This window comes from Dipodomys ordii, unplaced genomic scaffold (genome assembly GCF_000151885.1).
Source record: "Dipodomys ordii isolate 6190 unplaced genomic scaffold, Dord_2.0 Scaffold47, whole genome shotgun sequence".
NCBI lineage: Eukaryota > Metazoa > Chordata > Mammalia > Rodentia > Heteromyidae > Dipodomys > Dipodomys ordii.
Window position 1 is genome coordinate 3,984,955 of NW_012267263.1, and position 16,282 is coordinate 4,001,236.

The 16,282-nt window shown below is 40.0% G+C and overlaps 1 protein-coding gene across 1 annotated transcript in view; it reads left to right on the forward strand.

The window, feature by feature from the left end:
• Window positions 1-515: 515 nt before the first annotated feature.
• Window positions 516-16,282, forward strand: part of Vwa3b (von Willebrand factor A domain containing 3B) — a 192,506-nt gene continuing 176,739 nt past the window's right edge. The window contains exons 1-5 of the mRNA XM_013019731.1: window positions 516-716; window positions 4,284-4,378; window positions 6,437-6,687; window positions 7,920-8,082; window positions 15,274-15,443. Of these exons, the coding sequence (XP_012875185.1) occupies window positions 521-716; window positions 4,284-4,378; window positions 6,437-6,687; window positions 7,920-8,082; window positions 15,274-15,443 (875 nt within the window). The 5' untranslated portion in view covers window positions 516-520. The remainder of the gene's footprint in view (window positions 717-4,283; window positions 4,379-6,436; window positions 6,688-7,919; window positions 8,083-15,273; window positions 15,444-16,282) is intronic.

Here is a 16,282-nt window from a genome sequence, read left to right on the forward strand (position 1 = left end):
CTGAAGATTTAATTCGGGGCATACTGCTTGTTAGGTACTGCTTAAGCCATGTCTCTGGTCCCTTTTTGCATTGGTTATTTTCGCAGTGGGGTCACATTTTATATCCAGGCTGGCTCAGGTGGCAGTCTTCTTCCTTGTGCTTCCTGTGTCACCGGGAATGATAGTCATGTGTTACTGTGCTCAGCCATTGTGTTTCTCCAGTTGAGATAACAGTTACATGCCACTGCATCCAGATATTGGGTGAGATGGAGTCTCAAGAACTTCCTTTTACTCACCTCCATTTTGTGAACCTTGAACCACATTTCCCTCTATCTCCATCTCCGAAGGAGCTAGGATTGTGGGCTTGAGCCAATGTGTCTAGCTTATAATTTTAACTGATAAGTAGGATTCCACTTTATGGATATACTATGATTTATAGTAAACTTATCTTGATGTTGACGTTAGATTCCAAGTTTTAAGAAATCCAAGTTTCATTATTCTTGTTACAGGAGGGCTCTGTGACTTAGATTCTGATTTGGAGATGGAGAAATCAGGCTTGTCTCCTGTCATCTCAAAGCAGCAGCTGCAGAGGCAGAAGGAACTGAGAAATACCAAGACAGACTTGGCCAAGCAGAGTCTCATTTCATCTGAGCAATGGCTTCAACTTCACGGGCTTAAGAGCAACAAATTGACCTTGAAACAGATTTTGTCACAGATTGGATTCCCACAATGTGAAGGTATAGCACTCACAAGCAGCCAGCACCCTGCTGTGTTGCCTTTGAGGAGGCACGGTCAGTTTTGAAGGCTCCTTGGAACAAAAGGTCTCTGACCGTACTTGGATCTCACATCTCTTAACAGTAGACAATTCTTGTGCACACACTCCAGACATATGTGTGTTATATAGAAGTATGATTGTCAGTTCTCATGTTCAATATTAACAAGGCTTAATTGTGTTCTTTTTAATGATTAAATGGAAGTTATTTTTGTTTATCCATTCCCTAACAGATGTCCTGCTAATCCATTGGGATATGCAATTCCCTTTTGTATTGGAGGAACCAATTATTCTCTCCTCTCCTCTTTTGCCTTCTCTCCTCTCCTTTCTTTCTTCCTTCCCTCCCTCCTCACCCTTCCCCTCCTCTTTTTCTACTTCTTCCTTCTCTCTCTCCCTCTTTCCCTTCTCTTTCATTTTTCAAAATTATATTTTCTTATCTTTAGTCATATAAAGGGGTTATAATTCAACATGGCGGTTTATGAGTACAATGCATTGTATTGCCCCTGTCATTGTTCTCTCCCCATCCATCCTAAACTCACTTCAAGTTTCCTAGTTTCACGTGGTATACATTAAATATTATTTCATTTTCTTCTTCTTCCTTTCTTCATTTGTCTTCCCCCCTCCCCTTGGCCTCTCTCCTACTCACCTCAAGTGTTAGCTTCTTGGTATTCATTTTGTTAGACTCTATGTTCTAAGAAATTACACCATTTGAATTCTTCCCATACATATACCATACTTCAGTTAATATGTCTGTGCACGGATGTTTATCTTACTTTACTGCTCTGGCTAGGAACTCCAGTACTAAATTGCAATAGAATGGAGGAAAGTAAGCATCCTTGTTTCTGATTTTAAAGGAAAACTAAAAGTTTTGGTTTTTCATCCTTAGTATGATGATGGCTGTAGATTTGTCATAAACAGCCTTTATTATGTTGAGAAATGTTCCTTCTATTCCTAACTTCTCCAGAGCTTTTATCAAAAGAGAATGTTGTATTATGTCAAAGGCTTTCTCTGCAATTTTTGAAATAATCACATGATTCTTGTCTATGGTTCTGATAATGTGCTATATTACACCTATTGATTTACATATATTGAGCCAATCTTTCATCCCTAGGATAAATCTAACTTGATCATAGTGTGATTTTTTTGATTAATTGTTGTAATTAGTTGCCAAGTATTTTATTAGGGAGGTTTGCATCTGTGTTCATCAAAGACATTGGGTCTCTCTATTTCTCTTTCTCTTTCTCTCTGTCTCCTGTCTTTGTCTCTTCCAGTCCTGGGATTTGAACTCAGTGCTATTCCTGAGCTCTCTTGTCCAAGACTCTACCACTTTTGCTTTTGTCCTACCACTTGAGCCACAGATTTGCTTCTGGCTTTTTTGGTGGCTAATTGGAAAGGAGAGTCTCAGACTTTCCTGCTGGGGCTGGCTTTGAATCATAATCCTCAGATCTTATCCTTCTGAGTAACTAGGATTACAGGTGTGAGTCACTGGTGCCAAGTGGGTTTTTTTTTTTTTGGTGTTGTTGTTGTTGTTTTTTTGAGTCCTTGTCTGTTTTGGGTGAGTATAATGCTTCATTTTATGAAGCCTTCCACCCTCCCCCTTCTCTTTTAAAACATGTCTTAACATTTATTTTCATCTATGTGGCACCAAGGAATCAAACCCAGGGCCTCATGAATGCCAGACAAGCACTCTACCATAAAGCTATGCACTCAGCCCTTTTCTTTCTTTTTTTTGACACAAGTTCTCACTATGCGGCCCATGCTCACCTAAAAGTCCTGATTTTTCTGTTTCAGCCTCATGAATGTTGGGGCATGCACAGCATGTCTAGCTAGAGTGTTGGTTCTTTACTTTTAGTAATACTACTGCTTCTGTAAGCATGAAAATGTATGAGGGTCTAAGGTTTTTAAATTTTTATGATGATTGACTTGGAATGCTGTTGAAACAGAGAGCCAAGGAGTTCAGGTTGCTGAGTGTTTTACAATGTGTGAGATAGCCCACTCTGCAGGAGCTGTCCTGTTCAATGTGTTAGTAATATCCCACCTGGTGAGCACCCATTATGATTTCACTCAGTAATTCTGAATTATTTATTTAACAATCAGAAATACTATTTAAAAAAAAACAAATTCTCAGCCAGTTGCCAGTGGCTCATTCCTATAATTCTAGCTAATCAGGAGGCTGAGAACTGAGGATTGTGGTTTGAAGCCAGCCTGGACAGGAAAGTCTGTGAGACTCTTATCTCCAATAAACTACTCAGAAAAAGCTGAGTGGCACTGTGACTCAAGTGGTAGAGTACTAGCCTTTAGTGAAAGAAGCTCAGAGATAGTGCGTAGGCCCAGAGTTCAAGTCCTGGGACCAGCAACAAACAAAGAAAAACCCAAATGCTCCATCATTTTTATTGGCAGCTTTATTCTATATTGGTAACAATTGTAACTGTTCTAGATTGATCTGGAGAGAGTTGAACATCAAAACTCGGAAATATTATTATCCCTTGTGATTTAGGACCAAGCCTGGCCAGGGAGACCATAAATTCAGCTATAAATTTTCTGCTTTTCTGGGGCTGGGAAGGTGGCTCAGTGGTAGAACGCTTGCCTTGCATGTTCGAGGCCCTGGGTTCGATTCCTCAGCACCACATAAGCAAAAAGAAAAAAGCCGGAAGTGGCGCTGTGGCTCAAGTGGTAGAGCACTAGCCTTGAGCTGAAGAGCTGAGGGACAGTGCCCAGGCCCAGAGTTCAGGCCCCACGACTGGACCAAAAAAAAAAAAAATTTCTGCTTTTCTAAAGTAGGGCATTGTTCTGCCCCTTCCCCATCCCCCAAAGAAGTATTGGTACTAACAATACTGCTTTTGTAACTTAATGATTACAGTATCCACAACCACAATAATTATCATTATAAAATCATCTATCTCTGAGAAGCCTTACTTCATCTGCCCTGCCAGGTCATAGTTCATCTCTCAAGTCTCTGGAAGTTCAATGAAGGAGTAGTAATATGCTTTAGGCAACATTGTATTTGCTTGCTGTAAGCACTGTATTTAGTATGTAGTGGTGATTAGTGAGTGCAGACAATGGATGCTTACACAGCTGCACTTATATTCTGATGAGCACAAAATCTTGTGGTTCTGACATTGTGTTTGGCTATTTCAAGTCTATGGTTTGCTTCATTTCACTTATTTCATCACCAACCTCCACCTGAAAAAAACAATAGATAGTATCTAAGTTGTAGTTTTTAAGTTCTGAAAATTAAGTCCAAGTCTTCAATAAAAGGTTTTAGGAATTAACACAATTTCTATTTTACCTTTGCCCTAATCATTCTGGACAGAAGTAAATGGAAACAAACTGTTGTCCTGCCCTATTTACTCATTCTATGAACAGCTTCATTTATCACAGCACCTAGAAATACTTCATGATTTAGAATGGAATGCAAAGCATTATACATTGTTGATAATTTTGAGGATATACTTTAAATGTACCAAAGGAAAACATTAAGAAATAAAAATGTTTGATAATATATCATTTTATTATGTTTATAAAAATGCAGATTATGTGACTTCTCTGGGGAGACTTGTGACTTCTCGGTATGCGGAGGGCCTGTTTCCACGGTCCTTCACAACACAAGATGGCAAAATATACAATGTAAGTCAGAGTTCCTTTGATGGGCAGGTCCTGAACTAAGATACTGGGGTTACATCAGATCACGGATCATGTGGAGGTTCAAGTTGAAGGTTTACTTTGGCTAGTTGAAGAGTGATAGAAGTCATGAACAAGAAGCTAGGAAAGGAAGCCTTGACCAATAAGAGATTAGTGCAGGAAGCTCTTGATCAGAGATGAAAACATTTATATATCAACATTTTCTTCTGCTTCAAAAATAAGAGAATAAAGGAATAGACATTAATCTCTGAAGGAAACACATGCTATATCATGTCCATAAGTAGATATTTGTTCATATCAAAGTGTATCCATGTACAACTAGGATTGTAACTTTGTAATACAATATTCCTTTGGCATCTGTGAGAGATAAGTTCCCAGATCCCTGGAAGATACCAAAATCCAAGAATGCTCAAGTCTCTTATATGATTTGACATAGTAATTACACAGAACCTGTTCATATCCTCCTGTATACTTTAAATCTTCTTTAAATAAATTACAGTATGCAATACAATGTAGATGGCTATGTAAATAGTTCACATACTGTATTGTTTAGATAATAAAATGGAGAAAGACTGCTACATATTCAGTACACATACAAAAGTTTTTTATGTTCTGAATCCAGATTGGTTGAATCCCAGGTTGGTTTATCCACACAAAACCTATGGATATAAAGGAATGACTTTATTTTACAAAATTACTTTCTAAAGTAAACTTGGCCCTAAGCAAGAATCTCTGTAGAACCCTGAGTTTGTTGTCATGTTCTATTTTAAAACTGAACCGCACTAAACTCACTGAGGAACTATTAGAAACATCTGTCTTTTTACCACCTCACTCCATATTCCATCTCCTTATCCCCTGTGATCCATGTGTTTCTAGATTGTAGAGGGTGGGGGTTGGTGAGAGAGATTAGAATCCTGACTGAAGAGGGCAAGAGGAGCAGTGGAGAAGTGATGCTGGACCTTGAGGAATGAGCTTGGCAGACATGGGTAGACCATGGGACGGGGTTTAGAGATGAGACATAAAAATGTGGCACATCCAGAAAGCACATTTTCATGACCAATTTAGGTATTTGGGTATGTTCTGGGAGTTGTTAAAAGTTTAAAATTTGGTTTGTCACAGAACAAGGCACAACTTTTTCTTACTCTTTTTCTGTCTTGTTCCTCCCTAGCCCCTAAAAGGCCTTATAAAATATGCTTGCTTTTAAAAAAATACTGAATATTTATGCATACAAAAATTGCTTGCAAGTCTTCACGTTTTAGGGACAGCCCTAGACATGTCAGTGGCCACTATGAGTGACTGTGTGATTCAGGTTTAGGGGAGCTTGGCCTAGGACACAGGGACCAAGATAATGAGCAGGAGGATGGATAACTGGGCTAATGTCCCACAAAGGAAGCTAGACAGATATTCTAGCCTGTTTAGAAGCATTTTCAGAAATATTTTTGGCATGTTGTACTTAAAAGTTTTAGCAGGGGGGCTGGGAAGGTGGCTCAGTGGTAGAGCGCTTGCCTTGCATGCCTGAGGCCCTGGGTTCGATTCCTCAGCACCACATAAGCAAAAAGAAAAAAAAAGCCGGAAGTGGCGCTGTGGCTCAAGTGGTAAGGCGCTAGCCTTGAGCTGAAGAGCTGAGGGACAGCGCCCAGGCCCAGAGTTCAGGCACCACGACCGGACCCAAAAAAAAAAAAAAGAAAAGTTTTAGCAGGACTTATTTTTCTCCTGCCTTTGACAGCTTTCCTTCTTTTCTATTTAATTTCTTAGAAGTGCCAATAAGTGCCCATTTTCTAATAATCTAGCACTATAAAAATAAAAGCCAATATGGAAGCATCTTTTTTTTTGAATGCTGTATTTTGAACAGATCATATCATCTTTTCTTCTGTGGGGAATCATCCAGTGGTTTTTCTGTTGAAAGGCTAGACTTTTCCTCCTGGACCCTGCAGGTGTGGAAGGCCATTTACACAATTGTTTTTAAATGCACAGTTCTTGATAGCATGACTGTGTTTCAGATGACTTATTTTGGAGCTGTCTTACTGTTTTGTTTTTATTAAGCTGACAGCAAAATCAGAACTGATCTACCCGTTTATGGACTATTTGACACAAGCTGCAGAGAGCTACAGGCAGCGGATGGAATGGCTCACCAGCAATAGCCGGCAGATTTTTGGTGTCATATTGGAACAGTGTATCACCATAGTGCTGGATTTCAGTGATGTTCTAGAGTCAGAGCTTAATTTGTGCCGAGACGCTTTGACAATGGTCTTCCAAGAGCAAGTGGCTCAAATAACCAAGTTCAATATCATATGGTAAGTTCCCAGAGAAAAGCATTAATTTCAGTGAAGCATTATGCCATTGGCACCTATTTGGAATTAAGTAGCCTAGCAAATACAGCTAGCTTTATGGTAAGGGAGGAAGTGTTGTCTTATGGTCTCCTAGAATGTACAGTTTCACAGAAATTCCTCAGTGAATAAATCTTAGGAACCATATCTGCTTTCCTTGGAACATCTGAGTTTTTATATTAAAAGAGATTTAGAAACAAGACTTTTCTTGAATGCATGGGAAGGCCAAAGTAAGAGAATATGAATGATATATTGATATTCAATACAAATTTAAAACCAAATATCTTTCCTCATTTTAGACTTTTGCTTGGGAAATGAATGCGCGGGCCACATATTTTACGGTTCTTCCAGACTGAATTTGCAACTGAAGTTGACCTCTCCTGCGAGTTGACCCTTTTAAGCAGAACAACAGGTGGCTGGCTGCCTTTATAGAATTTCTCATATTTCACCATTTTCATGATCAATTATTTATGGATTCTTGGAATCATGAGAATTTAGATATCAGTGTTAACTTCTCATCTGGAACAGCAGTAGGGTTGTAGTTCTCTGACAAGAAACATCTGGATTAGAGGAGATTGGGGTGGGGGTAGAATCTAATAATGAACTTTTTCCTTTTCAGCAAAATAGAAGACAATTTTGGGGACGGTGCATAATGATGTTCTATCTCAGATCATTTTCACGTTTAATATTAGAGGAATTAGTGCTGAAACATGTACCAGTTTTGCCTTCTTGGAATGTTTCCTCTAGCATATTAATCATTCAGATTTCTTAGCCCACAGAAGCCACACAGAGAGGCTACAGGTGAGCCAGTTCTAGTTGTGGAAGTGGGCTGTAGTGGACAATAAGTCCAATTTATTTGCAATTATAAGCACAGATAAGTTAAAATGGCTCCTCTTTTTGAGATGTACATATGTGGGGATATCCATCCATCATTTCCAAGCTTTCAACTAAATGGTTAACCAGATTTTCTCTGCTGAAGCCAAAATAATTTCATTTTTTTTTCAAAAAAGTAACTAATGGAAAAAAGCAAGCATATTTTCCTGAACAAGATAGACTTATCTTAACCAGCTCACACAGTTTGTTGGTATCTTTCAGAGGACTGAAGCTGTGTCTTCTTTATTGTCAAGATGATGCTCAATGACTGTTCATGGCCATTAGACTACCACTGCTTGGTGACTGCTCCATGTGGTTCCTTTCAGGGTTTCTCAAGAGCCCATTAAGTGGCAGGATCATGCTACTCTTGTGACTGAACAATCCATAGCTGCTGCCATCAGTTGGGTTGAAAAAAAGATTTTTGAGCCAATGATTATGCTTGAGGATAGCAGCTTGGAGGCTCTGCTGGAAGCTGCCAATGACAAAACTGTAAGTGTATCCATGGCTAGCCCAGTTCCCTAAGGTGATTACAATCTTAACTCTACATGTTCACTATTTTTACCTTTCAACTGGCCTGGGTCCCCTCCTGGTAGAGCTCCAGAGCCTTCCACAGAGACCCTAGCACTGAAATTCAAGAGCTCATAGGTCATAATCTTATTCACCTCTCAATTTGCAACCTGTTGAGAAAGAAGTTCTGTGCCTCAGAAAGAGATCAAAGTGGCAGCCTTGATGATGGCAAAACTGGGCCTGATATCTGTCCCATGAGCCTAATAAGGCTCCCTCTGAGTGGTGAGTGGAGTTGCCAATAAGAGGGAGGCAAATGCTACCCACAAGAATGAGGCCATCACTGGTCATCGCTAACTCATTAATTCTACTCTTGCCCTTTTCTTTCTTGTTCTTGGAAGATTCCTCCAAGAATGATGACATAGAGATGAGGAAATAGGGAGAATGAGAGGATGGGAAAATAGGGTTTCTCCAGCCCCTATGGTACTGTACCATTCTTAGTTCCTCTTCATAAGATGGAGCTATCCTGTGCTTTCCAGGATAAAATGTATCCCAGTTGGTAAGTCCACTCATTTTTTTATTGCTACTGTACTGATATAGAAACTTAAAAGGGACCTTTGGGAAATAAAATTTTACCATGAAGAAGTGATTAAATAGTGGTATTTTATGTCTCAGCCACAGGCCAAGTGTTGTGTGAAGCACTGTAGTGTGGAAATATTCAGGACAGTCATGAGATGATGGGAAAGTACTCTGGCAGAAGAAGTTCCTTGGCCAGCCTTGGCTTCCCCTGCAGTTGTAGATCTGCATGCCTTTGGGAAACAGATATTTAATATGTAGCTGTTTGCTCTTCCATGGAAATATGGGGTTTATTTAGGTTTCAAGTTTTCCCTGGCTACTTTTAGAAGTCCCTTTTGGACAAGGAGGCCATGCACTGGCACCAGGATAATCCTAAATAATGGCTCTAGCAGCCTTCTCTTATCAAACCTGAGGATGATGGCTTGAAATTGGAAACACATTTTCTTCACAAAGGCCAATGAATAAATGTTTTCCATTAACAGAGAACCAAACATAAGCTACGTTGATCTTTGGCCCTCACATTTGTTTCAACATCTGTAAAATTCCAAGTACCTGGACACCTTAATAAGCATTCTAGAAATGAAACATTTCCTGGGCTTTGTTTGCATGCATGTGTGTATGTACATGCACAAGTATGTTCTTTCTTTGTGAACCTAACTATATTGCTTCAGCTAACTCTAGCCACCTGTCTCCAATGACCTTGAATTCTTCTTTTATTTCCTTTATTTATACCTCTTGTCTCTTTGTGGTCTATCCCTACCCTAGAAAATCTGGAACAATTTCAGCGAGTTCCAGGGAGTTCTACAGAAGAGGAAGAAGAAAGAAGCTCATGGCACTGATCATATAGTGCAACCTGAAAACTCCATAGAAGAGAAAAAGCATATACAAATCACAGAGTTCTACCATCTATAGTCCCTATCTTTGGGTGGTCCCAAGAAAATTCTAGTAAACGTAATAACCTCATGTATAAAACTACCATGAACTATAGTATATGGGGAGTAAAAAAGAGTATGCATAGAAAAGAGGGTAGTATAGGTTCCCCTAAAGTCAGTTCCTCTGCTCCATACATGCCACGTCCATCCCAGTGAGCTTCACATTCATTCATGTAGCTTCAATCTCCTAGGAACAGCAGTAACTTAAAGCGTAAGGAACCTTTGAACAGTATATATAAACACCTGGACTTTGACTACTAATGACAGCTTGCTTTGAATTAGCAACTCTTTTCATGAGTGGGCCATTAGAGGAACCAAGAAAGTAGGCATTATCTTATGTCTAAATATTAACACTCAAGTCTGTTCTTTTTGTGTCAAGTTCACATGCAGAGTAGGCCAGTGGGCATCTTCAGAACTAGGCTTTGTAACTATAGTGGGCCTGAAAGCCTGAACAAGGAGAGACAATTAACAGTGAACCTGGTAGTCTAAAAAGAGCCCAGGTGGGCTCTTTAAACTATGTTTCTGATAAGAACACTTGAAGACACTCTTGATGGATGGGTTATTATTGCATTCTGTAGGAAAGGAGATAGTCATGAGAAGGGCAACTTGGGGGCTGTTGAGGAAACGTTTGACAGGTGAGGGGCTGGCAGCCTCAGTGCCCAGCTGTGCTGGCTAGCACTGTTTCTGTTTTCCAGTTCCATTTGTTTCAAGAAATATGTCTTATGGAAGTTGGTAACTTCCTTGGCCTTCATGAGGAGAGGCAATGAGCCAGGTAGCCCTGGAATCCTGGAAGCCCTGGAAGCCTAGGTAGCCCGCTAGGGTTCATAGGAAGGATAAGGCTGTTTATCCAGAGACTTGGTTCTAGGATGTCTACAGGACATCTGCCTTTCCAGGTTTATTCCCTCGGCCTTTCAACTACCTGATGGCACACATCTGGGTTTTTTTGTTTGTAAAATCATACTATTGTAAGATTGAATGGATGAGTCAGAGACAATCCTATGATGCCATAGGAGCCTGTTCCACTGGGCTGCAAGATGATGGCTGGGCCCCATCAGTCCATGGCACTTCATTTGTTTCTCTTAGTGGTGTGGGCAGGCATCAAACATTTTTATTTTTGTGTCCCTAATGCCTAATAAGGGCTCTTTGAATTTTGTTGAATATTGAAGGAATAGAAAGGCAATAACATGGATATTCTTGAGTTTGGGAGATAAATGTGGGCCCCACATTGTTGATTCCCATCCTTAAGATGTGGCATACGTTGAGGTATTTTTATAGTCTATGCAGGAGCAAAGAAACAACTTTGCTAGGCCTTGTGGGACTCCGGCAGATGATATGTTAGGACAAGGACCCTGAAGCTTGGAGGACAGAAAGTAAGTAAGTTCAAAAGTTTTGGGAGGGATCTGAGTAAACCAGTTTGAATTGATTTAGTATTGATGATGAGAAATGATCACTACCATGGAAGGGTAGAGAAAATCAAAGTAGGCCAAGCCAAAAAGGGCTGCCACAGGCTCAGGGAGTATCTGAAAGTCAAATTCCAGCATCTGGAGTTGGCCCAAAATGCTGTAGTGGTCAAAGTTGTATGATGAGAAAGACAAATTTGTGCTAGCCCTCTTGCTGCACTTCTGCTTGGCTTTCATTTTTGCTCCTTGGGAGAGTGGTTTTGTACCAGGAGACTTTGGCAGTGAGAGAGCAGGTTTCAACAGGCTGGCACAGGACAGTCAGAGTAGAAGCAGACACTCCCTATTTCTTTTTTCTTGCCCACACTGCAGCTGGGAAGATGTCCAGGTCTCCTTAACTGTGCAGAATGCATGGTTTTCCTATGAGAAGTGGCAGAATGAATGGCCCAGACAGAATGGGACATTGCAAGTAAAAACATAAAGGTACCACCCTATTTATGGTATATAAGGTGGTGATAGCTTTTGACTCACTCTAAAGAGGCTGAATAGAGTCCATGTGCCTACCATTTTTATCAAATTAAGTGTGCATTCACCTTAGAGAAATGCTGGTCAGTGAGGAAGCAGCTCCTGGTCTGTCTGCTGCTGCTAAGTCTTAGAAATGGCCCGCCTCCTACAGGATCTTGAAGGTACTGGTTAAGGGGTGGAGATTCCCATGAAGACCCTTCCCTATACCCTCCTCCCCCCCCCCCCAACTTCATGGACCCAACTTCTGGTCAGCAGTGTTGATGTCAGATGTAGGAATCTGAACTCTTGGCTGATGGGAAGCCCAGAAAGTAAAAAGAGTGACTTTCTTGGCTACCTTCCCTGCCCCATGACTTTGCTTTTCTAGTTCTGAGATTGGTTTTCATCTCTAATAGGTGCCTAGTCTTGCCAAGAGCCAAGACAATGGGTGGCTGAGAGCCAGGGCTGAAGCTCATGGGTTCAGGCAGCTTGGGTTAACAAGCTCCCAGGCCAAGTCAATTAACTTTTCCTAAGCCTCAGTGTCTTCATCTATAAATTGGACATACTAACAATGATTCATTCTCCATGACTCTGTTGTATTAAATAATACATTTTAGCTTCTTACCCCCAAATAACAATCTGAAAGCCCTTTTTCTTTAGGAAGGACTTTATCCATTTAGGGGAATTTAGTTATATGTGGCATATTCATCTTCCTTTCTGTTTTTCCTAATGTCATTATGTGAGACTGAAAGGTTGTATGCAGGAGACTGGGGGTAGGGTAGGTGACTGACCTCTTTATAAAGCACCTCCCAGGACCTTTACGAAATGGATTAACAGAGTCGACTGAAAATATAACAAGTTTAAGTTATATAACAAGTGGAGTGGTGACAATAATGCATAGTAGGTAACTCCATAGTTAAAGGAAAGGAACACCTGATTCATTGTAGGCTATGACAATTTTCAGTTTATTTAAATCTCAAGAGAAAAGCATTTCTGCTGAAGAATGTCAGATCCTTAGGCTTTTGCCAGAGCAGAAAAACATAGTACACAATGGAGAAGAGGCATCAGAGGCTGCCATGCCAGATGCTAGAGATGTCTGTCCTCACCTCCCTGCCGACTTCACAAACCCTGGAAGATACTCTGTCCATTTCCTGCCGTAAACCATGTGTCATTTTTAGATGCTTAGGACAGGATGACCCTGCCCTCATGCTAAGTTTGGGCACAGATCTAGCTGGAAGATTTTTGTGAATGTACTAACATCCAGTCCATTCCATGTGAGGTAGTATGTATCACGAGGAACACTGACACAGAGTACGTTTGCTGGAGGAACAATTCAGTCACCTAATCATTAATATGGAGAGTGCTGCTTTTGTTTCTGTGTGTTTTTCTGCCTCCTAAGTGGCTGGCTGAGATTTACAACTTCCCCATCTTCACTTTCCAAGATGTACTCTATCCTTCTTCTTTATTAGCATATATTAGTTGTACAAAAGGGTTTTGTTGTATTATTTCCATTCATGTGTATACCCCGATCAAATTCAACTCACTCCCCCTCATTCTCCATACTCCACTTCTTAAAACAATTACATTTCATGGTTGTTTTGTGTATAAAGTACTTCAACTATATTTATTCTATCTTCACCCTCTCTTTTCACCTCCCTTCTCCTGCTAGTTCCCTCTCCCAAACCGAATCTGTTTTTACATTCCTGTGACTCATTTTTAAAGGACTAGATTATATATATATTTCTGTACATATATATATATATATAAATATGAGGGAAAACTTGTAGTATTTGTCTTTCTCAGTCTGGCTTATTTCACTTGACATAATTTTACTTCATTTTTCTGCAAACAACATAGTTTTATACCTTTTATAGCTGAGTAAGTTGTGCATATATGCCAATCTGATGCCAGACATCATATTATGGGCACAGTTAATTCCATATCTTGGCTACTGTTTTCAGTATGTATAAAAAAATTGATGTACAGGTATCTTGACTTACATTCCTTCAGACATGTGCTCAGGTGTGGTATAACTAGATCATATGGTAGTTCTATTTTCAATTTTATATAGAACCTCCATACTAATTTCCATTGTGGCCCTACTAATTTACATTCGTTTCCAACATTGTATAAGGGTCTCTTAATACCACCACATCCTTTATTGTTTTCTTGATTATGGCCCTCTGACTGGGGTGAGGTCAAATCTCAGTGATGTTTTGATTTTCATTTCCGTTATGAGTAAGGATGTTGCACATTTCTTATTAGCCATCGTTTTTTTTTACTCCTTTTGAAAAGTATTCATTTGCCCATTATTAATTAGGTTAGTCATTCTTTTGGTGTCAGAGAGCTGAGAAAGAGAGAGAGAGCAGGGAAGAGACTTCTGGTATATGTTGGAGGAGGGTTGTTGTTGGTCTCAGCCCATACTCTCACCTTCTCCTCATTCCTAGCCTTGGCTCTTGCCCCCAGCCCCTCTGCTCTTTTGAGGATACTTTCTGCCTGTCAGCTGAAGACAGAGGCTCCTAACCAACTGGGAAACCAATCATGGGTCAACTTTTCTCTGCTAATGAGTTTTTAAGTCCCAGATTTGAAAATGTGATGACCATTTGCTATTTTCAGCCAATGAAGGTGTGAAATTAAATCAAGAAGAGGGCCATAAATCTGAAAGGGGTGGTAAAACCTGTTTATTCCTTAAATCCAATACAATTGGAGGGGTGTACAAACCATTAGGATGTTTGGAGGGGCAGGTTGCAGTGATGTGTCTTCCTGGCTCCTCTTCAGTTTTTACTCTGAGATTTATATAAACACATACATGCATACATAAGTGTAGATCATTTTCTTAAAACTCAGTCATGAAGAATAAACTGCATGCCCTTCTTTTTTCCACAAGTGAAGAAGCTGAAACTAGGTCACTTGTCTGAAGTAGCAGAACTCATAAGTGGCAGGAGAGATAAACACAGGGAAGCAGAATCTTGGGGAAGAGCAGGAATGGTTATGATTGAGTTTGTGGGGAGACAGTTATCATAGGGTCCTCGTTTCTTGACCTTTACATTTCTCTAAAAGGCAGGGAGAACTGTTTTAGAATTGTTCTTTACCTTGGTTAGGTAAACATTTTTCAAAATCCCAGTTTTAATATATGCATGTGTATGTGTATCCTTACACAAGTTGTTCCTCCTTCTGCTCCTGGTTTGGTATTAGTGTAGGGCAAGACCTGGTGGGCAGTCCAGGCTCCTGATGAATTGCATAAGACCATAATCATCTTCTCTCCCCAGGTATATGTTTTGCTAGTGAGATTGGATCAGGGGATGAAGTAGCTGGGAACATGTTCTCCTTTCTACATTATGCCTCAGATTGAAGCTATATGAGTTTGCATTGTAGAAATCTGACACCACCTTGAGAAATGTCTAATCAGCTTTCTACCCTATAGGCTAGTCCAAAATTTTGTTTATTGGCTTTAAAATAAATTTTCCTAACCTGTGGAATGTACTTATGGCTCCATAGGGAGTCTGTACTCCAAATTGGCCAATCATATTCTTGTCCTGCACTGCCTGAGACTGTAGCCACTGCCATGGATCTTTCTGAATCTCTCATTTGCTACCTGTACCTTCCCGTGTCTTCACAGAACACTGAACAGGGTCACTATGCTTTCTGCCCATTAAAGAAAAAAAATCCTGTCAGTTTATAGATAATGTATTGCTAATGTATTGCTGCTGAGCTCAGGTCAAGGCTAAGGTGTGTCAGGAAAATAAACCATTGGTGCCACTGTCTTGCAGATTGAATCAATTTACTATTTTGTGGTGGGGGATGTCCCTGAAGAATGCAAGGAGATTCTCTTCCAAAGGGCTTCTGAACTCCTATATCCAGTCTGCATAGTGGCCTTCAACACCAGAGGGGAAGACACTATAACTTTTCTTAAGAGTCTGTGTGTCAAGACTCAGAGCAGGTAAACATATACATGTTTTAAAAATTAATTTTATTGTCAAGATGATATACAGAGAGGTTATAGTTACATATGTAAAGTAGTGAGTACATTTCTTGTAGAACTTGTTACCCACTTCCTCATTTTTCTCCCACTTTCTCTCCCCCACAATGCCTTCCTTTAAGTTGTGAAGTTCATTTCCAACATATTGTCTTGTGAGCTTTGCTGTTGGATTGGTTTGCCCTTTGTCTTTTGTCTCACCATTTTGTTGTTCTTCCCTTCCCTTCCCTAATTCAGATAAATGTATATACAATACACAGGGTACCAAAATTAAATACAGTGACAACAAGGGATAGGCTGCATGGGGGGGTGGGAATGAAAGAAAAAGGAGGTAACTTCACATAGTACATTAAAAACAACAACAAGCTGGGCGCCGGTGGTTCATGTCTGTAATCCTATTTACTTAGGAGGCTGAGATCTGAGGATCAAGGTTCAAAGCCAACCTGGGCAGGAAAGTCCAGGAGACTCTGATCTCTAATTAACCACCAGAAAACCAGAAGTGGCACTGTGGCTCAAGTGGTAGAGTGTTTGCCTTGAGCTGAAGAGCTCAAGGACAGCACCCAAGCTCAGAGTTCAAGCCCCACAACCAACAAAAACAAACACAAAACAACAACAAAGAAAACCTCTTGTTTCCATATTTAAGGTACCAGCACAACCATGTTAATTGCAGCATTATTTATCATACCTAAAATATGGAACCAAACCAGATACCTCTCAGTAGATGAATGGATCAAGAAAATGTGGTGTGTGTATATATATATATATATATATATATATATATATATATATATATATATATATAT